Below are 25704 nucleotides of genomic sequence, written 5' to 3' on the forward strand. Positions count from 1 at the left end.
GGCAATTAGGCCATCTTCACTCAGTACAGTAGCTAAGCCATGTTGTGGAACTGCTGGCAGAAGAAAGCGATTGCCTCCCCTCCACTCTGTACACCCTGGAGGCTGTGGAAGAACTCTAGTGGTGGGGCGGTGCGCATATACCCACCAAGGACTAGAGGAACTGCCGGAGATGCCACCATTTCTGGTGGAGGTACATGATCAAGACCAAGGAACTGCCATGTGTAAGTAGTCTGAGAGCAGATGCAAAGACATGTACCACTGAGATGCCATGGCATTATGTAAAGGACCAGATAGAGCCTGTGAAAACTCTGCGATTATAAATCATCTCACACCATAAACCACCAGGTAATCAAAGATATGACAAGGAATTAAGAACCAGACCCCCACGTCCTTGATGTATATACAGCATCCACAATATGCCCATCACCTACTGAAACATTTCCTTGGGGTAGCATAGGAGAAAGCAAACTTCTAAAGGGCTGTGTGTGTGTATTGCATAACAATCATAATGAAAGGAAACGATGTATCAGTTTGAGAATTCGAGTCCCAAATTCTTCAAGTTTGATTGTGAGATTGCTTTTGAAAGGTAACCCCAATTAAAGGAAATGGGTAAGGCTATGCTAATTATGTATAGTCAAATCTGTTTCTAAAGACAAAAAAATATCTCAACAGTCAAACGTGCTACTGACTTTCATGTGTCTGAGTTTGACATATATCTGTAAGTTAGTCTGGGTATGTTTGCAGGACCACATGTGTTCGCTGTTTGCTTGTTGGCAGAATTCATCCTTTTAGAGTATAAATGAAGAAAACCATATTCTCCGCAGCCAATCCTGACCGAGTTTAAATGCTGCTGGGAGGGGGGACGTAATGAGCGGCACAGCAGCTTCTTTCATATCCTTCATTCACAGTATCTGTCCTTGCCTGCCGCCGACATCCAAAACCACGCTTGCATTTTGTCTCACAGTTAGTATGACATTTGCACCCAGTCTGAACCATTTTTATTAAATTTGACGTTGTACACACATAAAGTCTTATGGCCATGACAGAGTTGAAATCCTCGGAAAGCTGCCCCCCCAGCTGACCTGGGCAGTGGCATCTTCTCAGTTTAAATTCAAAGAAAATAATCTTTTGAGTCAGCAGTGAAGGGTTCACAGCGCTGCACTCTGAATTTTATATTATGGTTTTGCTCCAGGATCCTCACAAGCAGGAAGTTTGAGCCAACATTGTTTACTGCAGTGAAGATGGGCTCATCCTGTGGTTAGTGATTTCGGGACGTTTGTTCCTGGAGATAGAATGTATAATACAGATATGGAAAATAATGAATTTTTATTATGAAAAGAGTGCATGTAAACAAAGCAATAAAACAAAGACAATGTGAAAAGGGGAAAAACCACTCTAAATTTCAATACCAGAAGGAAAAGAGGGAGTGTAATTTCAGTATTTACTCTGGCTGTGGTAAGCATAATTTCCACCTGTGGCCATCATGACCTCCTTGGTGTAAAGTTGAGAGTTTTTAGAATGTAACTTTGTGGGTATGGATAGTACTGGGGAGTGAACCTGGAGCCTCACACAGTCTCTAACACAGATCCGTTATCCCCAACACCTGTTTATGTTGTAAATGTATCTACAGTTTGTCGATATGATATTAAATGAAGTATAGGCTAGTAACCAATTAGATATTTCATCTTAGTTTTCATGAGTATTTTTAAAAGCACATGGAAGGATGCGCTTTTATAATGTCTTCACAGTGCTGTTTCTGGATTACAGATTGAACTGCTAATTTATTTCACAGCCATGTAAAGTTGGAACACTAAAACTTGCTCCTCTTACAGAATTCTTAGATTTGCCAGCTGGCAGCAGGTTCATTTCCGCTAGCTTATCAATGTAAATATAAATATCTTTTCAAAACTGAGCTCCTCAGCCTCATTTTAAATATTTTCTTCCTTTCATTTTAGAGAAATGATCAACCCTTTAGCCTTTGTTTCTATTTTTTTATAGTTGAAAGATGATTTGGTAGTATTTAACTTAATCTAATTCATAGGTTATATATGGATACCAACGTATATAATAAATAATATATAACACATTTTAATTAAAATAGGATTACATTACTTCCCCCTTTCCTTTTCTCCTTCAAACCCCTCCCAACCTTCACTCTGAAATCAGTAGCATCTTTTCTTTCATTATTATTGTTACATATATATGTATATGCACAGAGATACATACTTATCCAAACCTTTAGACGTTTCTTTCTCCTATGTTTACCCCAGGGCAATGCTTCAGTGGGTGATTGACTTACAGTATGTATTGCTTTTGCATCAAGGTCACCGGAACCTGGTTCTTGGTTCCTTGCCGTGTCTTTGTTCACCTGGTGGTTTGTACTTGTAATCACAGAACTCTCATGGGCTCCAACAAGCAGGTGATGACGTCATGGCATCACAGGTGTGTCCTTGCTCTGATCTCAAAGTATTTACTCACCACTATAGTTCCTTGATACTGATCATGCAACTGCACCAGAAATTGTGGGATCTTCAACCATCCCACTTGTTCTCAGTGGGGATGTGCTGTCCCTGAGAGTTATTATACATCCTGGATTGTTCTTCTCCCAGCAATTCCATAGCATGGCTTATCTACTTTACTGAGTACCCATGGCCTCTTCATGGATCTCAGTGAATTTGAGGCCAGTCTGGTCTATATAGTGAATTCCAGGACAGCCAGAGACACACAGATAAACCTTGTCTTGAAAAACCAAAAAGGTGACCTCACCATCAAAGCCATGTAGGCCCACATATGCGTTTTCAAACACATTAAATTATACTAAAATGTATACCATATTGTACGTGATATTCACTTCCCCTGAATTTGATAGCTATTTCCATGCTTCAATGAATTTTCCTAAAATTTTTGTATATAATAATTACCTGATATTCTATCATGTGAGTGCCCACTAATGTGCATATAAACTGTTGCTCCAATGTTTGTATGTTTGCATATATATTATGTAATTTAACTTACCTCCTTTATCTTGTGTGTTTAGTGCATGGATACACATGTATATGTGAGCACACCTGCCTGTGCATGTCCATGTGGAGGTCAGAGGTTAACTTTATGTATCTTCCTCTATTATCCTCCACCTTGATTTTTAATGTAATTTCTGTTGAAATTAGATTGACACTAGAGCTTGCCCTTTCAGCTGCATGAGCTAGTTGATAGCTTCTCCCATCAGCCCCTTTCTACCTTCCCATCCAATGTTGAACTACAGGCCTCTACTGCCATGCCAAGCTTTCCCATGGGCTTTTGGTGCTCCGAGCCCATGTTCTCCTGCTGCACTGCTAACTACTGAGCCAGGTCCCCAGCCCTGTGTTATGGAAAATTACTTTAATAGTGTCTGATGAACACATTAATGGGCATCTTTAATATGTTTTCAGTTTCGAAGCAAAGTCCATTTGTATTTTATGGCCTTGATTTCTTATTGCCAACTTGTCTCTGTCAACTTGGCATTAAAAATTTTCCTGTTACTTATATATTCAAATCATGAACTCACTGATTTTAAGACATTAATATTTTATCTCTTATGTGGATGAATATCTGCCCATCTGTGGATTACCAATACCACAAAAACATAAGTAAAATGTCAATGTAGAACCCAATATATTCATCATTTCCTTTTATTTTTTAAATTTTAAGTAAACTTATTATTTAAAACATGCAAATAAAAAATACATGCCAAAATTAATCAGACATAAAGTCTACATATCTCATTGAACTTTTGTTCAATGGCTAGTCATTCTGAAGCCATAGAGCTTCACATTGATTTTATGTTTGACTATCAAACTGTTTGGTAGTTAACTGTAACTTTCACATTCTTACCCACCACCAGAACCAAAAAGTCCATGACAGAGTTAGAACTATAAAAATGTTCCCTTTTACTTTTAAGAGTTATCTTAACATATATACTTTGACATGTTTCAAATACTATTTTTTAATCATACTTTTACATTAATTTCATTTCAAGTTCTTATGTATATTTGTTATCTTTCATGTTGCAACTCAAAAGCCAGCTTTGGACTAGTGACTTGGTCAAGTCAGAAAAGTGCTTAGCTTGTCCGAGTGGAGACTTGAGTTAGATCCCATGAACTGGTAAAACAAACTGGGGTTAGTGGTGCATTCTTAAATCCCAGTGCTGAGGAGGGAGAGAAGAGGAGATTCCTGGGATCTGCTGACCACCCAACCTACACTAATAGGCAAACTGCAGGCCAATGAGAGACCTGTCTCAACGTGGCAGACAGCCCCTGAGGAATGACACAGAAACCATCCTCCGACTTCAGCATTCATAAACACACACATGTACACGGATTCATAAATGTTAATCAGTCTCTTAATATTTTGTTTATTTTACATTTTGAAATCTTACAACCTGAAGCTTATTAGCATTATAGAAGGAATTACTAAATTTGCTCTACTATTGAAAATGTGGCCGATTTTATTTCCCTTTTCACCTCTTATCCGCCACTAAGTCACCATAGCAACAACAAAACAAACAAACAAAACAAACCACTTAGTTTTTCCCCAGTTATGTTACTATTACTTTACATTTGTGACTGGCAGGGTGCACATTGACATGCCACAGCATATGTACGGAGATCAGAGAACCACACAGAATCTGGTGTCTTACTGGGCAGTGGTGGCGCACGCCTTTAATCCCAGCACTCAGAAGGCAGAGGCAGGCCCATTTCTGTGATTTCGAAGCCAGCCTGGTCTACAAGAGCTAGTTCCAGGATAGGCTCCAAAGCTACAGAGAGTCCCTGCCTTGAAAAACCATTAAAAAAAAATCTGTTGTCTTCCCACACTTGAATTTATAGAATCAAAATAGGATGTAATGACAGGTACATTTTCTGCTGCTCTATTTTTCTGGCCCAGCTGAATTCCTTTTTAAAAAGCTGACATCTTGCACTAAGACCAACAATTAATAAATGGGACCTCATGAAATTGAAAAACTTCTCCATGGCAAAGGACACCATCATTCAGACAAAGCTGCAACCTTCAGAATGGAAAAAGATTTTTCTAACTACACATCCAATAGAGGGCTAATATCAAAAACACATAAAGACCCAGATAATAAGAAACTAGCCCAATAAAAAATGAGGTACAGGTCTAAACAGAATTCCCAAAAGAGAAAACTCAGATTTCTGAGAAACTCAGAAATGTTCAACATCCTTAGCCACCTGGGAAATGCAAATCAAAACTACTTTGAGATTTCATCTTACACTCATCAGAATGTTTGATAAAATAAATCATAGCTCATGTTGGAAAGAATATAGACTAAGGGAAATGCTCATTCCTTGATGGTGTGAGTGCAAACTTGTACAGCCACTGTGGAATCAGGGTGGTGGTTCCTCAGGAAGATGGGACTTGATCTACTTCAAGTCACAGCTGTACCTTCTTGGGTATACACCCAAAGGCTCCTACAATAGAAACATTCGTTCAACCATGTTGATTCCTTCTTTGCTCATAATAGCCAGATGCATGAAACATAGATGTCAGTCCATAGATGAATAGATAAAGAAATTGTGTTACATTGACCAATGAATTATTTCCCAGCCATTAAAAGAGGAAATTCTTAGGTAAATGATTGAACTAAAAAGAAAAGTCATCCTGAATGAGGTATCCCAGAAACAAACAAAAAAAGATAAATGATATGTATTAATTTATATGTAGACTTAGCTGTTAAGTAGATAATAACCAAGCTACAATCCATAGAACCATGAAGGTTATGTATCAATAAATCTCATTAGAAAAGAGAAATAGAATAGATTTAGATGGATTGCAAGGGCTAGAAGAGGAGAATCAAATGGTGAGACAGAGGGGAAAATTAAGGGCCATTTGAGGGTTAGTTTAGAAACCTAATAGATTAGAAGCTTCTTAAAACATAAACATGCATGAATATGATCTAATTGAAATTGCAAAATAACGGGGGAGGCAGAGCCGCAACTGGCTATCTCTAGTCACTAATGAAGCTTCCAGTCCTGGCACTGGGTTACATCTAATTGACTTGTTGGCCAAAGGAGGTCCCATGGGAGATTTCCAAACAACCCAGCCTGTTTCTAAGACTATATGTTGCTCTCCACAAACTGACAGCAAGGCCCCATTGCTGAAGACAACACCTACACAACTCATTGAACATGGAGAAACTTGAGCTTGTGCCTAAATAGTTTTACCTTTACATGCTACCCTACACTGTACAGGAGTACTCTGCATGGTACCAAATGAGAAACATAAATGCCAAGCCAGTCACAAACCCTGCGATATACAATGCCTGCAAGATAAGCCAGTGCAACAGTGGCACAAAGCCTGTGGGAGTTACCAGCCAATACCTGATTTGTCTTATGGCCCCATCTATGAGATGGAACCCATATCTAACATTGCTTGGGTGACCAAGAACCTGAGACTAGATAGTTCAGGGACCTCGGGGGAATTCAAATACTACTGTTCTAAAAGAAACAAACAAACATGGCAATGAAATGATTTCTAATGACCTTCTGCTATGCTTGTGCATCTGATATACTCATGCCTTGACTAGTCATCAGAGAAGTTTCTTCATGCAGCAGATGGGAACATATACAGAGTCCTACAGCCGGACATGCACAGAATCAGAGACGTTGGAGCCCTCAGCCATAATTTGGATGTCTCCATCAGATCCCCGAGGAAGAAGAGACAGAAAGAATGTAAGAACGAGAAGGGATGGAGGGCACTAAGAAAACAACAAAAATCTCCAAATCAACTTGACTAAAGCGCATGTAAACCACCAGAGACTGAGGCAGCAAGCATAGGACCTTTATGGGCTCTTTACCAGGTCCTTCATGTTTATATTATGGTTTCCAGTTTAGTGATTTTATAAGTGATTCCTGAGTGAAAATTAATGGGTCTCTGATTCTTGTGCCTTCTCTTGGGTTATTTTCCTTTTGTTTGTTTATTTTGTCTAATTCCAACGTGTTAATTTTGTTTTATCTTATCATATGTCATATTGTATTATTATAACTTAGAAGACTATTTTTAAAATTCTCCTATATGTTGACATCCAGTTATGCTAGCACCATTTGTTGAATATGCTTTTTTTTCATTTTATATTTTTTGCTTCTTGTCGAAATCAGGTGTTCATAGGTGTGTGGATTGATATCCAGGTCTTTGATTCAGTTCCATTGGTCTTCCTGTCTGTTTTTAGGCAAATACCAGGCTGTTTTCAATACTGTAGCTCTGTAGTAGAGTTTGAAGACAGGGATTGTGATGCCTCCAGAAGTTCCTTTGTTGTACAGGATTGTTTTGGCTATCCTGAGTTTTCTGATATCCCATATGAAGTTGAGTATTGTTCTTTCGAGGTCTGTGAAGAATCTTGCTATGATTTTGCTGGGTATTGCATTGAATCTGTAATATGTACTCACTCATAAGTGGCTTTTAGACATAAATCAAAGAAAAATCAGCCTACAATTCACATGCTCAGAGAGCCTCGTAAACAAAGAGGATCCTAAGAGAGACATAGCCACATGGTGGAGGTACTGGCCAGAGACATGCTTATTGCCAGAATTCTATAGAGTTTCAAGGTCCCTGCCACCACCAAGAAGCATGCTATCAGCTACTACTCATAAACACCATTTCAGTGTTTTGTGGTGGGGCCTCTTAAAAGAGCTGCAAGGTTTTTGCAGCTAAAACTGAGTCAGGAAGCCTCTTTTAAATGAAACTCTTGCCTCCTGCAAACAGAGCCCACCCAGGAAAATGCTGCTACCACAAAGCCATGCTTAACACGGTTCTTTTGTGTCTAGAATTATTTCCCAAGCTCTCTCAGGTTTTATGTGGATATAGTTGCCCCACATTGGGTGCTATTTGTTGACAGAGGTTTCTGTCCTGGTACTGCAGCTGTTCAGTCCCAAAGAAACACACAGAGGTCTACATTAATCATAAATTGGTTGGCCTTTGAGCTCAGGCTTCTTATTAACTATTACATCCTACATTAACCCATAATTCTTGTCTGTGTCATCCATATGGCTTAGTATCATTTATAAGCGAGGCATTCTCATCTTGCTTCCTGTGCATCTGGGTTACCACTGCAGATGGAACCTTTCCTCTTCCCAGAATTCTTCTATTCTGGTCACCCTTCCTATACTTCCTGCCTAACTATTGGCCAATCAGCATTTTATTAAACCAGTACAACTAACAAACCTTTATTGGGCACCATTGTCCCACAGCAGTCCTCCCCAAACTCTGGCTCTTACATTATTTCTGCACTGTCTTCATTGGTACCTGGTTCCTGAGCATTGGGCAGTGCATTATGATATAGACATCCCAGTGGTGGCTGAGCAGATTTACTACACTTTTCCCAGCTGTAACTCTGTATTAAGAACCATCTACTTCACAATGAGACTTCTCTGATGAGGTCTCAGCCAGCATCTTAGGTACCTTGCAATTGCTGGAGCTGTGGGGGAGTGTGGAACTTCCCACCTCCATGACAACTTCATTTCTACTATATGCTTCTATAGTTTCATTCATATAGTTTTTGTTAATGTATTTTATTTTTAGTGTTCATTAAAATAATTTTTATGGGTGAATCTCGCCTACTCATCTCATTAAATTGCTTGATTTTTATCTTCACTCTGTAAACTGCCATCTTGTATAGATTACATGTGGCCTTTTCTCCTATTCTAGTTGTTTAAAGGAAGAAATGGCTAGAACTATGACTTGCAGTGACTGTTTGAGACCACATACATATTCTGCTACCTGTGACATTTATGATGATGTTTAACTATTTTCTAAAGCCTTCAGTTCTAGTCTGATTCCATCCTTTGCCTAAATTATCTTTAGAAAAGTATTCCATTTCTGTAACCTCATGAAAACATCAGCATTTATTTTCACATTGCTTAAGTATTTTAAATTGCTTCTGATTTCATATTTATTGTCCTTATTACTTACTTATACCTTTTCCTACTATTTCATGATATCTAAAATAAAATTCTACTTTGTATCCAAGATGTAGAAAGGTATAATCAGTTTTTTTAATTGACATAAAATTATCATTGACACTATAATACTGATGCTATCAGCACAATCCATCAAGGTTGTAGTTGGTGATTTCTGTTGCTTGACCTTTCAAAAGTCTAAAGAGTTTCATGATGAAAAATATATTGGTAAGTGACTCAAATGAACAGTGTTTGTCCTGCGTATGTCTGCCCTCTCAACAGAATCCTTTTACTTGGAACAACTCACATCCTCCCCGCAGGCACACTCTCTTGGCAGTTTAACCTGCTGTACCTCTGGTTCTCCCTAGCAGCTTCTTCATCTGAACCCTGCAGCATGGTGCTGTCCTCCTGCATAGGTCTAGGCAACTGACCTTCTTGCTTTATCTGCTCTTTAATGCTCTAATTTTCTAAACCTCATATCTCACACATGTCCTCTGAGCCCTCGATCCTCCTATCTAATTGCTAGCTGAACACTTCTACAATATGTGTTGCTGCAGTTGCCCCTCATGGCTAAAGCTTAACTCTTGTTGATTTGTTTCTAAATCATTCTTAGCCAGTTCCCATCTCAAGAAATCACAGCACCCATTCCAACCCCAATGATATATCTTGCTAAATTTACCCCAAATCAAATTTAATTTCTGATTATTCTTGTTTTACAGTTTCTCACAAACCCATGACACTTGTGTCCCTCCTCATGTGCTCTGATTGAACACCATTATTCTGTTTCTGTGATAGTTTAACTACAGCTTTTGTTTGTGCCCATTCTTCTTAACTTTTCCTTCAAATCCACAAATCGCATTGCAGGATCATGCAGTCTATTAGAAATATTTCTAAAATGCAGGTTGCAGTTAGGGGTTTCTGGAGATAGCTTTTGTATTTAGCCCCTTGTGAACTGTACCAGAATTACACGCTAGGATAGAATCAGGAGGCAAATTTCTCCTTATAGAGTGTTCAAAGTTATACTGTCCTTTTGAGAAGTTTAAATGTTTCTATAAGAATAAGACATAGAAGATTTGGTACTTCTCACAAGACAGTTACTACTTTGATCTAGTGTAACTAAAGAATAGAGAAGAAACTAGCACACTGTGGAGTAATTTGGTGAGAAGGAAAGAATGACCTGTTACAAACAACCTCTGTGTGTGTGTGTGTGTGTGTGTCTTTATATGTGCTTTTCCTTGTGTTTATAGTTCTTCCAGCATGATTGAGTGCAGGATAAATTATATAGGTCTTCTAAGCTACTAGCATAAAATTGTTATAGTCTGTCTTAATGTCACCACAGATTTTCTTTATGTTGAGTATTTTCTTTAAATATCACACTATTTCAAAGTTCGCTAGGTTCAGTCTACAGAATTCTTCTACCTATATGGTATAAGTTCCTTGGAGATTATAAATATTGTGTTAAATCTAGTGTGGTATGCATGTATTTAGATGGGACCCATGCAGCTATGTACTATTATCTTTATAAAGATATACAAATTCATATAACCTAAAATGGCATTTAAAAAACTTATTTTACTGTAAATGGACTCTATAGCCAATGTATTTCTCCAGAGGAAAATAATTCTATTGCATCAGTTTTTGTCTCTTTTTCCTCTTCTTCCCTGTATACAATTTTAATCATTAATTTAATTAACAGAGAACAGAGAAGCTTTCCAGTATATAGTGTTAAGAAGTTGGAACTCAAGAAATGAATGTTTTATACACATGAGCTTGAAGCTACTCTTCAAATTTTATATCAAACAGATATATGTGCTCTGTTTTATAGTGCAGAGAAAACTTATGAACCAACACTGAAAAAAAATGTTCTTAGTATTTTAGTGTAGAAAATTGCAGCAGAGTTTGAAAACACAGACTTTATATGTAAAATTCCATTGACTTCTGGGAAAGAATAGATAGACTTTGCTTGGGTATTTCAGTTTCCAAAATTTGAACAGTTGCATGAATGGTAAATCATATTAATGACAACAAATTGAAATTAAAATACTTCAATTTTTCCTTTTGAATGATAAAATTTGCTTCAACAAAACTTGTAAGCACTACTAAGACAGATCATTCATTACAGCAGTAGTTGAAGTATGCAATCCCTATAATTTTACAGAAATTACTCATTACAGAAATTCTTTGACTTGATGATATAATTATTTATAGTTTGTTAATGAGGTTCATTAGGATGAAATACTTTTTAATGATCACAAACTGGGAGCTTTTCATTTCTTACAGATTTTTCAATTTTTGTTTGAAAATTTCAGCATATAAAGTATTTTGTTTAAATCTTCCTTGAAATTACATTTCAAGCCCTCCTCAAACACCATCCCAATCTCCCTCTGGGTTTTTCTCATGACTTTTATTTCACTTTATTTTATCAAAGTCAATGCATGATCTTACTGTTGTCTGTATGTACCTGGGTGTAGTATCAACTACTGGAACATGGCTAGCCTCGCAGTGACTACACCCTTAAAGGAAATGGACTGTCTCCCCTGAACTCATCAGTTGCAAGTAGTTTCTCAGATGGGCATAGGACTTCATGAGTCTGATCCCCATTCACTCTAGGAATTTGACTGGCTCAGTAGTCTTCATGTCTTATGCACATAGCCACAGACACTCTACATTCATTCTACAAAGACCCTGCAAATGCAGTTTTGCTGTAGGCATTTACTGTCTGTAGCTCATATAGTCTTTCTTCCCTGTTGGCTGTGAGGATCCCTGAGTCTTGTGGGAAAAGGTATGAATATATATATATATATATATATATATATATATATATATATATATATGCGCGCTGACCATTCCAAGCACTTCTTCTCTATTCATTGATAAGCAATAGGCTTCTGTATTAATTACCATCTTCTGCAAACAGAAAATTTCCTGATGAGGACTGAGAGGTGCACTAATTTATTTGAATAAACATAAAAACTTAGGGAGAACTGTTTCGTGCTGTGTATTTAGTAGGATAATAGTACTAAGTTCTCCCCTATGGCCTTGAACCTAAACACTCCTGCATTTCGGCTCAGTTTAACAGATCAGACACATATTTTCACATATTTTGTCTTCTGGAATATAACTTAAATCCAGTAAGAAAGTGCTTGGTTACTCCCGTAGCATTTATGCCACTGTTGCACCAGTGGTCCTATCTTGCCAGGCCAGTTGTTTTTGCTATTCACAGGGACTGCAATAACATTGTTGATGGCTTTTGTTTGCCAGTAGCATGCTTAAAACGTCCTACCAGTATCAAAGCTAGCCAGTACAGGTGAATCTTCCTGGTTGATACTAGCCTGATTTTTCCATGTGATATACCACACAACTCAAGCGTGTAGTATCTTCAGAAATATGGTCTTACTTACTATTGAATTCTGGAGCACAATCAAGAGCATTGGCAATAGCTTGTAATATTGGGGAATGGTGTCTATGGAACCTATTGATTCAAAACTCAAGTCTTTATTTTAATTTTCATACTATATTCAGGAATTATGTTGTATGTATCTACAAGAATATAAATTATAAATCTGTTTATTTAGTATAATGTATTATTACATATGAAAAAGATCATTGACAAGGATCTGTAGGCCCCAAACTTTGAAATAATACTTGCTGTAAAGAAATATATTAGAGGTACAGAGTCACATATTCACCTAAATATTGTCATATATCTGTGCTGACTTTCTAGGTAGTAAAGGGATTCTGAAAAGAAGATCGTCTTTTTTATCTTTCTTTTCATTTTAAAGCATTTTTTCATTTTAAAACCTATCATTTAAAAAATGTTTATTTCCCTATGATAGCATTATAGAAAACCTTTTAAAACTAAACTACACAGTAAAATCTTAAATGTAAGGCATATTTGTTTAGGTAAGTCTCATTGTAAAAATAACATCACTTATGAATAGAGAGCCAGTAGGATTCTTGCAAAATGACTTTGCTTCTTTAATTCTTATGACTTTTTAAGATGAACTTACATACCTCCCTCCTTGCCGCCGCCACCGCCAAAGGCATTTATTACCAGGGAGAAAGTCTATTTCCCGTGCTGTCTGTTGTAGCATAAGCTTGATCTTTTATTTACCTAAGTCTCTGTCCTTGTCATAAGTCTGTTTTGTTACACACAACTGAGGCACAGCCTTTCCTAGTGTCTTTTAAAGTGTACATACTTGGAAAAAGCAAAAAAGAAAAAAATAGAAAATCTTTACTAACTTCAAAGAAACATGGCTTAGAGTGAACAGCAATCAGGAGTGAGCCCCTCTTCTTAGACAGCATACTTATCAAATCATCCCCAGACTGATGAGTTTGAGGGGTGAGCCACTCTTCCTAGACAACATGTTTATCAAACCATCCCCAAACTGATGAGTTTCATAGATGATGAATTCATTTCCAAGCCCTTCAGTTTACATATTTATCTTTGTTTCCTTGCTTGCTCTCGTTGAGAACCCAACCCTGAGGATCCAGAAGAATGAATTATTGGCACCACATCCTGATGCTGGTGCGGGCTCATGCCTGATAAATTCCCCTTCTTCTGCTCACGTTTCTTTATGTGATGCTGCTGCACAGTGGTGTGTGGTTCATCACGTGAGTGTCTTTGACCTGGAAACTCCTGGCATAGAGGGCAGATGCGGTGTGTCATTAAGTTCATTGTTTAATGAGAGGTCCTGTGTAGTGTTTTGTTTCATCAAGTTGGCAACGAAATGTGGGCTTCATTTTACTGTTTTGATATTAAGATATCCTCACAGTAAAGAATGGGGTGAAATACGCCTAAAAAGGATAACTTTGTTCTGTTGTGCCAGGATTCTGTCCTGGTGTGATTTATCCTTTTTTTTCCTTTTTGATTTGATTTGCTTTTCTGAGCACTGTGAATTAAACCCTGAACTTCCCCATGCTAGGCCAGCATTCTATATCAAGCTACAGCTATAGTCCTATCGTGCCAAGATTCTTTATATAAAATTATTAGGAAAGAGTGTGTCATGAACATTAAGTTATATATGTTGAGCTGGTGAGATGGTTCATCAGTAAAAGGCACTGGCTGCTCTACCGGGTGACCTGAGTTTGATCCCTGTGATAGAAAGGTAGAGCTAAATCCTGCAGGTTGTCCTCTGATTCCACATTCACACACTGATGGTGAACAGCTGTGTGATGACAATTCTAAATTTTCATTTTCTTCCAAGTGCAAAAAAAACCCCTAAGCAATGTGCATACATGTGCAGAATATTAAATGAATGACATATACCTGGTATATAAACACATGTCTTTAATATGTTGAGATTCTTTGCCTTAATATAATAAATAATGGACATGCAGCCACATGATCAAAGTTATTATTGTTCTTTCTTATTACAGTGGAAAGGTGATAATTTTAGAGGCACAAAAATAAGAATATTGTATGTGTCTGTGTATACCTTTAGGATTAATAGCATACCACACACCTCTGGCAGCATAAATACACTGTGTCATAAATTCCCAGGGATAAAAAATAGATTGGACCCACTTTCTCTCCACTATATTGGGGGGGGGGTTGATTCTGAGATACTGATTTAGGAATAGCAATCAGACCTCATAGTCATTGGGGGTCTCAGGTATTCTGAAATATAAAAAAAAGAATACTTCAAATTTTCTGTTGATGCTTCTGGACATCAGTGCTAGCTCTATTATATTGTATTAGTTATAATGTTATCTCTTTTTCCTGAGAAAACTCAAAATTGTTAATAGAGTCCAGTATTTGGAAAATTGTAAGGAAGACTAGAGATCAAACATGCTTACATAAACTTCAGACTTTAAGGAGCTTTGTCAAGGATGACTCAAGGATTTCTGCCCACGGGTTTAGAAGCACAATTCATTGCTCTAGAACTAGTGAGTGAGCCCCAAGAGGCTGCTCTTTGTGGTCCAGATAAACGGTAGCTAACATATTTCTTATTCTCAGCTTCTGATCGTTTTAAGACAGAAAGGCACAGCTAGGTATATCTCTAGCATCATGACATCAAGTATTAGGATCTCAGGAATTCTACAATATAAAAGGAAGGACACCTCAAGTTTGCTAATGATACTTCTGGATTTTCATGTCAAACTATTGTTAGTCTATATCTAGTTAGTTAATGTTATCTTTTCTCTGAGAAAAATGAACATTGTAGAGGCAGTGTGACAGCCCCACACTGTCTTCTGATGCATTTGTGAGTCCCGTGACAGACTGCTTGAAAGTGCATCTGAAATGCAGGTGAGGGTTTCAAGGGCCTCTTAAGCCTCCAGCTCCTCTCCTGGTTCCTTCAACATTTACCTACTCCAACAGTAAAACTGCACTATCCAATATGTGCAACTCGTGGCTATTTAAACCTTCTCTAAATTTATTACAATTAAATCAAATTAAAATTTCATGTTAGTCCCCTGGGTTGTATTCCAGTTTTGCCATATCTACTCGAGGCTAATAGCTGCCAAATTATACAACACAGTTAGTACAGAATTTTGTTTGATAGGACTGATTCAAGGTAATTAGCAGTTGAATCTGTATTTTTGATTTTTTAATTTATAAGGTAATCACCACATTTCTCTCTTTCCCTTTCTTCTTCCAAACCCTCCCACATACCCATCTCTGTCTTCTTTCAAGTTCATGGCCCCCATTGCATTAATTGTTGTTGCGTGTATATATGTATATGCATTATATATGTGTATGCATGTATATTGTTGTTGCATGTATATAGGTATATGCATGTATATGTGTATATGCATGTATATTGTTGTTGCATGTATATAGGTATATGCATAACACGTTTAATCTTAACCCAAATCTGCTCTGTATAATGTAACTTGTATATATGTTTTGAGGGATGGCCATTCGTTATTGGAAAACCAGTTGGTGTGCCCTGCCCTTTAAAAATAAGAGGAAGAGTAGCATAGCACTTTTTTCCTTCTGTTTGCTGGACTTCAGGACAAGGACATTCTTTTTACTTTTGTGCTATTCTATTTATGTTTTTCCCATATTGGTAAACTCAAGGAGAGAGAAGAGAGGGAGGGAGGCAGAAGACACCTATTTCCCTATTGGTGGCCTGTTGGGATCCAGCCTCAGTGAAATTCGCACTTTCCAGGGTAGGAGCTTGAGGATTAGAATTATTAAGCAAAATGAACAAAGATGGAAGAGAAACAAAAGAGAGAAACCCACAGCAGCGTTGGGAGGGAAATTCAGTGAATACTGAACCCGCCCACATTTGTTTTTCACAGGCTTAGGTAATTCACTCTAAAAGGGGAAGGGAAGGCAACAGACTTCCTTGATGCAATATCGGGAATAGACCAAGTATCCTGCAGGCAGCTACTCCCTGGACTTCCTGCCAGTTTCCTTTGAAGGAGCAGGAATAGAAAGGTGGAACAGGATCCATCTCTGTATTGAAAATACTAATTAATCACACCCTAGGTCAGGATCTCTTGTTTGTATTTGCGAAGTCTCCCAAAAGCCAACAAGGAGACGGAGTCCCGTATGCAAAAGCAAAGAGCCTTTATTTTATGCAAGTTTGCAAACTCGGTCTCTCCGCATGTCCAACGTACTGGAATAAACAGAGAGCCCCGAGCTCAGTTAGAATTGGGTTTTTATAATAGTAAAGGTGGAAGTGAGGGGTTTCTGAGGTTTGGGACCCCTGATTGGCTGACATTTGTCTAGGGGTGTCCTGGTGACTGTGCTGGCAAGTGGTCCTATCTACAGCTGTTGGAATGTTAGGGCATTTCCTTTGGATGGTCTGTTCTTGGGTGGTGGTTGGATAATCTCAGTTTGTGGTTCTTCCTGCAACCAGGTATTGCTTCAGGGTAAACTGCTGCGACTCAGGCATCTGTTAAATTTATTGATGGCTGAGTCCTACTCTGGCAGGTGATAATGGTCGGAAGTAAAAAACTTCCATTGGTTCATATTTCGCTTATCATGGCTGGCTTCTACAGTAGACACACCTGTAGTAAATAACTTTGAAAGAGGAAAAATAAGCTCAATCTCCCTGACCTTTAGTCAAGGTGAAACAGTCACATCTGTGGGCCCTCACAGTAGCCAGGAAAATGAAGGGATAAAGGAAAAAAAGAGCCAGAGTCCCAGCACTCCTTTCCAAAACCTGACACCAGCGATCTAACTTTCTCCTGCTAATTCCTAAACATCCCAGCTGTCTCTCAATGTCTCCTCCACAGCTGATGACGCTTTGATGCTGAATTTAATATCCAAGTCATTGCAGAGTAGAAAAGTAGCTAAAGCAACTGTTTGAGTGCTGCCATACCCTACACCCTGTACTGCAGAAAGGACCTTTGGAGGTGGTTAGTGTAATGGATTATTAAAAAATGATGCTCATCCCCTAGTAGCTTGCTGCAGGATCCCCAGCGGCAGCAGGCAGTGGGCAGGGGATCCCAAGAGCAGCCAGTCCTAGGCAGGGACTGCGCATGAGACCTTGCTGCAGATCTGCGAAGGTGGTTGGTCCCTGGCAGCGTCTCCAGAGGCTGGCGAGAGACAGACGGAGGCATGGCATGCAAAGTGAGGTTGGATGTTTATTTAGTAGTTGCGGAAAGGAAGGGAAAAGGGGAAAAGAACAGAGAGTCAGAGAGAGAGGAGAGACCTAAGCTGCTTCTCCGAGAGGGAGATGGAAAAGAGAGACTTAGGCTGCAAGTAGGAAGGGAGACCTGCCTGCCTCGGCAGATGGGGGAGGGAGTGGGTGTGGCTTGACTCTTAAAGAGACAGAACAATCATTACAGTTAGGGGACAATGAAGCCCTTACCTTATTAATAACCCTCATCTAACCTGGCCAATAACTATGTAAACAGGGGAAATCTGGACATAAAAAAGGAAGCAAGAGTATGTCCCTACAAAGTATAGGCAATGAAATGGCTCAGTAGAGCTAATGTTCTGTAAGGTACGGGGCAGGCATCAGGGACCCAAACTGCTGCTATGTTTTCTTGGATTCCGAGGCTTCAGAAGTTTCTACAACTGCATTTCCATCAATAAACCAGAGTATAATATTTTCTCATGCAGCTCTGGCTAGCCTTTATCTGGTCTAAAGCCAAACTGGCTGGGAGCAATGCCAGTTTGGCTTTCCACCAGGCAGTGACCACGGATGGCTTACTTGACTTCTCTGGGTCTCAATTTCCTCTTTGTAAAATGATAATGACTGTGATGATAATTGTACCTTCATCAACACGTTACAAGCAATGAAAGAAGAAATGTCTCAGGTGCTTAGAGCAGTACCAGACATAAAATAGCTGGTTAAATATGTACCGGAAACATATTTTTCTGGAATGTTGGACTTTGCAGCAGTTGATACAGTCAAAACTATGTATCAAATGCCCTTTGGAGAATATTTGAAGCAGCTTGTTTTAGAGTTGGACCATATTGAAATGAGTCCCCACATAGATATTTTCTTAGAAAAAAAATAGTTCTCACTTGGAAATAAGAGAAAGTGAGTAGAATGTGCACTCATGAGCCCTGTTCATGCATCCCACCTCTGCCTTCATCCTATGTGGGGCATTGACATCCCAGCTCTGCCTTCCTCCTCTGTGGGGCACTGAAGATGTCACATCACCTCCTGAGTTCTTCCTCCTTGTCTAGAGCAGTTATTGCCCAGGAAACCGCTCAAGGGTGGAAAAGGTTGTGCAGTGCTCATATATTGTTTAGTATGTCAGCTGTGTGGCTGCTGAACATTAAAGTGTGCCAGGTGCAGGTAAATCCTCAATTTGTTTAGCATACCATGGAGCAGGGAATTCTGGGTCTTGTGGTAAGAATCACATGGTTAGATATATTTTAAGCCAAATTAATTCTGATTGCCGAACAGAACAGCAAAGGAACACCACCAGGAAGGTCTTAAGGCACAAACCATCCAGCCAAATGCAATGTATGCATCTGCAAAACTGCTTGGGTTGCACAGACCTTCCAAACCTCCCTGAGTAACACCTGCAGTTCCCATGCAGCTTTGGAATCTGATCAGATGATATTCAGAAACGCTTATGTGTTCAGGAAGTAAGAAGAGGCAGAGTGAGAAGTCAAACAAAGCCCCAGGCCCTCACTCACTCACACCTTCTTGCTCTGGCGTTGTCTGTGTTTAGTCTGTGCTTTTCATGACTCCTGCAAACAAGTTGGCATGGGACAGAGGGGTTGAGAGAAACCACCACTCCATGCAGTGTCCTCTGCAGCGTGGAGCTTAAGATATTAAGTAATTGCTGTTCACGTTTTGTGACCTCTAACAGTAACAAGAGTAAGACATTGCATAGATGCAAACACCAATTCACTTTTATCAAGAGTAACAAATAGAGTCTTAGCCTGGAACAAGGTATGCTGATTGCTCCTCATGTTTTCTAATGCAGTTGCCTAAGATTAAATTATGGAATCCTACAGTTTATCACATACAAACAGATTCTGTGATTACAACTTAATCCTGAAATAACTGTGTTCTAGTTCCCAGTCTTTGCCTATAAATTGAAACCTTGTTATGTGTGGAGAAACCACTTATTTTAATGTCAAATGAAAATCAGAGTGAATGACCACTCAGAAGGTTCCAGCATTTTCTGTGTAATAGTGGCTCATCAATTACAGCATTAAATACACAGTCATTTATAAAATGCATGTTAAAAGAAGAAACCTGCCATTCATGGACGGAATTGTCATCCCCATATCAGCGGAAGCACATTTTCAGCTGTGGTCTGAACACACCGTGAAACCTGACAGCTACTTAAACTCTGCTGGCTTTGCTGCCACCAACCCTTTATGAAGCTGAAGCTGCCCACCAATCATTTACGGCTCTGCTCTTCCCTGGTCATTTGCTATTTAATTTTTTCCCTCACAGATAATTTTTGTGACTTTTTCTGGGTTTGATTTAAGGTCTAATTTTGCTTAATGAATGGAAACAGCTTGACTGTTAAACTCTCTTCTCGTGCCCACCCACGTGTGGCTTTATGACATTCTAACTACCAAAGTCTTCCATTTAAATTGTATAGCTATTTTTACTCCACAAAATAGTTTTATGGAGCTCATTCTGGGAAGATATTTCTATTTACTTCAACAATAACAATTTAAAATACAGTTTTGCTGTCCTGTTACTCAGTCGGAGTCTTTGGAATATAAATTTTTGTCATGCGATTTGGTCTGACCACATTCTTACACAGAATTAGCTGCTAGTTTCAGATACTTGTTGCAATAATTGTTTATAACCATATTAGGATTTTTTTAAAATTTTCGAGCCCATTTAAAAATTATAATTGTGGATATACCCTTCTAATATCAATGTGTTTGTGCATGTGCCTTTGTTTGAGAAGGAAAGACATTTTCTAGTGCTTCCAGAAGCCCATTGCCAAGTCGGACATCTCCATGATGATTGTTACTGTGCAGACTTGGGAGAATATTTGTGAAGTCAGTGATGAGGAGTAAAAGACCATGGAAGAAGCTGAACAGCTTATATTTCAGATATTTCTCTCTGGATTCTCTCATTCCCATTACAATTGCTCTTGCCACCCTTGGCTTCATGCAGAGAGAAATGTAATATATTTTACGGAAGTATTGTTTAGGTATCAGTGTTCCTTGGAGAAAATATATAGGATATATTCCTATAGAGACTCACATACTATTTTTTTGTGCATACATACATATACATACTCAAGTTATCCATATACATATCCTATTATACACACATATAGTCATATGTATGTGTATTTGCTTGTTTTACAATAAGGAATTGACGTATAGTATTATGGTAACTGACAATTTCTAAGTAGCTGTCACTCACAGATGTGAGCCATGTTGGAATCCCCTTCTCCTACAAACTATCCCCCCACACACACACACCAGTCTTAAAATTTTGTTTAGTTATCTGTTGTCTGAGTTTTCTGTCTTGCCCAGTTCCTGTAATCATTAAGTCCCAAAGAAATCATACAGAGGTCTACATTAACTATAAACTGATTGGCCCATTAGCTCAGGCATCTTATTAACTCTTATAACTTACATTAGCCCATTATACTAATATGTGTTAGCCACATGACTCAGTACCTTTTTCAGTGGTGTAGTCACATCTTGCTTCTTCTGTGTCTCTGGACAGAACTGCAGAGGGAGCTTCCCTCTTCCCAGAATTTTCCTGTTCTCATTGACCCACCTCTACTTCCTGTCTTGTTTCCCGCCTATATTTCCTGCCTGGCTACTGGCCAATAGACGTTTATTTAAAACATAATTGACAGAATATAGACAATTGTCCCATACCAGTTATCCTTAAATCCTGTTTCATTTTTTGCTGCAACAGACATATTTTGCCTCCTGCAACATAGTTAGACATTGAAATCAAATACAAACCAGCTTCATGGGAGGAGGTGGGTAGGTGAAGGTGGAGGGCTGGTATCTGTCCCCACGCTTGGCCTTGGCTTAGTGTTGCCCTCCATTGCTACATTCCCAGTCACACCAAGTCACAGGGAGCATGGTGTCAGTGCCATTTATCAACTGAGCCCTCATGCAAGTTTTCTGCATTGCAGATTAAACATGGAAAGCAGATTTGGTTGTTTTGCATGCAGATTTTGTGAGACTAATTCTGTGTTCAGTTATTTGTCTTCACTCTGCACAGCTTTGTTTTGTTTTTAAATCTCTTTTCTCTGTATTATTCAGTGGCTGTATTTCCACATGGGGCAGGATTGTTATTAGTCCATGTTGTGGAAGGTTCAGGGGACCGTAATAACTTGAAGGAACCTGCATGTCTCCTGACAGGGAAAGCTGGTGCTTTTGAAATATTTAGACAGGATGTTACAAAACCACACAGAGATAGTAGGTAGTCCCTAAAGTTATTGCTGTGAATCCGTCTCAATTATTCATTGAGTTTGAAGAATGCCACACTTTGTGCATGGGATGTCCTGAACTACAGAGCATGAACTATCTGTATTGCAAGCCTGAGGTATCATCTGTTTCTCTGAGGATGTTTGCATATGTGAGGGACCTGTGATTACTAATATTTCAATATCCAGACTGTTCTTCTCAACCTCCTCTGTTTCCATTTTTCTGCCAGGGGACAAGGTGGAGTTGGAGACAGGCTACAAGATTATGTAAAATGAAGACACTAGTGAGGGAAGTCCAGGGACTGCAGGGATAGGAGATCGTTCTTGGCAGGGGAGTGGGTTCTCTGGGAAGAAGTTTTGTGCTATTAGAGACACAGGGAATATTGTAATATTGCATGCACACATACAAAATTAAAGCATATGCTTTTTATTTATATGTATATATAACTGTTTTTTTGAATTATTTTTATGATACACATAACATTAAGACTGCATCGTCTTTATATATCACAAAGTGTTGGAACAGACTGTGTTCTAGTTTGCTTTCTTTTGCTGTGATATAAACACTCTGATAAAAATCAATCTGGACAGCAAAGGGTTTATTTGGCTTATACTTCCAGCTCAAGATTCAGCTTTGAGGGAAGTCAGAGCAGGAGCTGAGCCAGGGACTGCCGCAGAAACCATGGAGGAAGGCTGCTTAGTGGTTCACTTTCTGGAGCATACTCAGCATGCTGTCTTATACAGCCTGGGCCCTCTTGCTTAGAGATGGTGCTACCTTCAGTGTGACAGGCTCTCCCATATCAATCCTCAGTCAAAGCATTCTTCACAGACATGACCATATGCCAATCTGATCAAGCAATGCTTCAGTTTAAATATCTTTTTCCTTGGTCAACAAATGTTCTTGAACTTCTTGTAGAACAGGAAAGATGTAAGTGTAGAAAAATGAATGTGCTATAGAATGTCTCTTAGCCAATAGATAGACAATTTGATAGAAAAAGGTGTTTGAGCTTGGAAGTTTGCCTCATTTAGCAATAAATTACAATATCAAAACATTGCTGAAAATAAACAGTCTCGATTTCCTGATTGTGAGGTTCCCTCATTTTTGTTGTCCATTAAACTTTTTGATCTACTTTACTGTGTTATTATAATTATCTTATTTCAATTATCTGTTTAACTGTGCAGAAGCTCAGTGCTGCCTTTGCTGTTTCGGTGCTCTGGTTTCAGCCTCCATGTGAGCTTTTCTCAGTGTGAGCTAACCCTGTGCTGATGGGTCTGTATGTGTGCCTTTCAGTGTCTTTGTTAGAGCAACCAGGCCCGTCTGTGCATTTCTCTGCAAGACTGTGACATGTTACATACATGCAATATTTCATCCCATCTGCTATGAAATCCTGACAGTTTATCTCAGGTCACTCCCCACACCATAGGAAGCTAATCTTTTTGGACCATGTTTGGGGAAAACACCTCATAGTGAAGGGCATGCATAACCACTTGGACTCATCACACATGAAGTTCAGCAATACTGTCATGTGTCCTCCTTTTCTTCATCATTCAAACCTTTAGTTAGTATTCCTGATGAAGACACAGACGCATCATAAATAACAAACACTTATCTATTCATAGTACATAGAAACACTAAGCACTAATACTCATATAGAACTATAAAGTGAAGACTAGAACCAATTAGGTTTATGTACCACACAGCTCTCTATCTCAAACCCAACCTGCTTGTCCTTCTTCTTCTAGGCTTGGAATTCTGGAACTTTCTGGAATCACAAGCATGTTTTGTCATTCTTTTGTACTCAGTTTGAACATCCTATGATTTGAGGTCAGAGAATGTGATTCTTCCTGCTTAAACCTTCTATGTCTGCCTCCCATTTTATCATAATCTTTCTACTATCATTTTCTACTGATTAATTACTTCTCAAATGAATATTCTGTCATGAAAGATAATCTTTGGGAAAGGTGAGAATGAGACTAATGTTGGCAATGTCTAAAGACCGCATGAAAGATGGAGCGGACTTCATCACAGTTCCATTGGAACAAAGCAAAAGCAACAACGAAGACCAGCAAACAAGGCACATTTATATACACCATCAATTATTCTTGCACTTAACATTCCTATAATAAAGATTCTACATCTTCTGAATTTATTAGCTTGGTATTTAGTATGTTTCATGTCCAAAATAGCAAAGACAGTTCATTATCGCTGGTTAAATTAGCGTTATGAAAATGTGGCCAGCAAAAGGTCATGGAAATGAGGACCCATCCAACTGCACAGGGTATCCAACCATTTATCACTATCACTTTTAAAAGGCAATCTGATTATTTAAATTAACTTGGCTAAAGGCTAGAATTTGGATAAAAGTTAATAACTTAAACCTAAATGGCAGGATTAGGTATTCCTTTGGATAAAGCCGAGATAACAAATATGCATGCAGAGTATTGAGATTGTCCTTGAGAGAAATTAATGACAGGGAGCTGTACCCAAATCTTCTATATGTTTTGGATTCTTATAGTCGAAACTTCTTATACTTTTATTTTATTTATTATTTTTTATTTCAAGCTGATAAAGTCAGAGTTTCCTAAGAAGGACATTGAAAAATTTGTTATTTATTTGATAGTCCTAATTAATAATTCTGACAGTTGAGATAAAAGACAAAAATATATGTTCTATTGTTTTGCATTCTTAACAGAAACCAGGAGTTAAAAGAGCTTGGTGACCTGTCTCCACACTGGGACAACCTACGGAAAAATGTCCTTACTCACTGTGATCAAATGGTGACAATGTACCAAGACATTCTGACAGAGCTTAGCAAGGAAACAGGTATGGAGCAGCAACGGCTTTCTGAATGTCCCATGGAAACAACAGCTGGAATGGCTGCTGTGGAGATAAGAGAAGCGAAGATTCAACTCTTCATCGCTCTCTTGTCTCGTCAGCTAACGCAAGGGAGAATGAGCTGTGTTGCTCCACATTATGCCATTATTGTAGTAATATAACAACGAAGGAAGGAATTTTAAAATTGATGTTTGTGAAGAAAGTAAAGGGATTAATATTTTCCTTTCTGAAGTTCTTGTAAGATCATTCACTTTTGCCAAATGTGTCTTTGAACACACACATATATCATATGTGTTTATGGATCTGTTTCTTCATTTGCTAATCATTTCTAATCTTCCTTCTTCTAGGGTCCTCTTTCAAATCCAGCAGCAGGAAAGGAGAGAAAACGTTAGAATTTGTTCCAATAAATCTACACTTGCAGCGGATGCAAGTGCACGGCCCTCACCTCAAAGGTATCTGATATTCCTCCGGGAGTGTTGAGTTCTGTCACAGTGTGTGCTTGTTTAGCAGGTGATGGTGGCAGAGACCATAGTTGAGTTAGGGTAGCAGGAAACGAAACAACCAAAGCTGACGTTGGCAACACTGTTTCCACGTTTCATGGAAAGCATATATATATTCTGACTTGAATTAGAGATGAAAACCCAGCCTCATCTCCTGAAATAGCATTCATCCTAACTGAGGGGTAATAATTTTCTGACTGATTTAATTGTTAAAAAAAAAAAAAAGGAAACAAACTTTTTTGTTGTTATCTTTGATAGAGGCCTAAACTGCAGAGTGAAGCTATATCCTGCTTATGTGCTTTGGTGACTGTTAACAGCAATACTCTTTCTTGTGGGAGCAAGTGAATTAGTCAATGGAAAGTGGTAGAATATTTTGTTTGATCTCTTGTCTATGAGAAAGGTGTGGGTTTTCAGAGCACAGCGGAGCTGGATCTCAAGTGACTGATACACCACATTTTTTTTTATTGTTCTGTAAAATCCTTACTGTTTTTTATTGTTATTACACTCATTTAATGTATTTGTGTGTGAGTGTGATGTGTATATGTGTACAGGCACCATTAGAGCACCTAAGTGGAGATTAGAGAATAGTTTGCAGGAATCATGTCTCTCCTTCTACCAAGGATCAAACTCA

The 25704-nt window shown here is 38.6% G+C and overlaps 1 protein-coding gene across 6 annotated transcripts in view; it reads left to right on the forward strand.

The window, feature by feature from the left end:
* The window catches only part of Inpp4b (inositol polyphosphate-4-phosphatase type II B), a 766439-nt gene that overhangs the window by 593251 nt on the left and 147484 nt on the right, over positions 1 to 25704 (forward strand). For all 6 annotated transcript variants that reach the window (XM_041663514.1, XM_041663517.1, XM_041663511.1 and 3 more), the window contains 2 exons: positions 24431 to 24561; positions 24921 to 25025. In XM_041663514.1, the coding sequence (XP_041519448.1) occupies positions 24431 to 24561; positions 24921 to 25025 (236 nt within the window). The remainder of the gene's footprint in view (positions 1 to 24430; positions 24562 to 24920; positions 25026 to 25704) is intronic.

This window comes from Microtus oregoni, unplaced genomic scaffold (genome assembly GCF_018167655.1).
Source record: "Microtus oregoni isolate MIOR12 unplaced genomic scaffold, Mior012 000014F_ref0000157, whole genome shotgun sequence".
Classification (NCBI taxonomy): Eukaryota; Metazoa; Chordata; class Mammalia; order Rodentia; family Cricetidae; genus Microtus; species Microtus oregoni.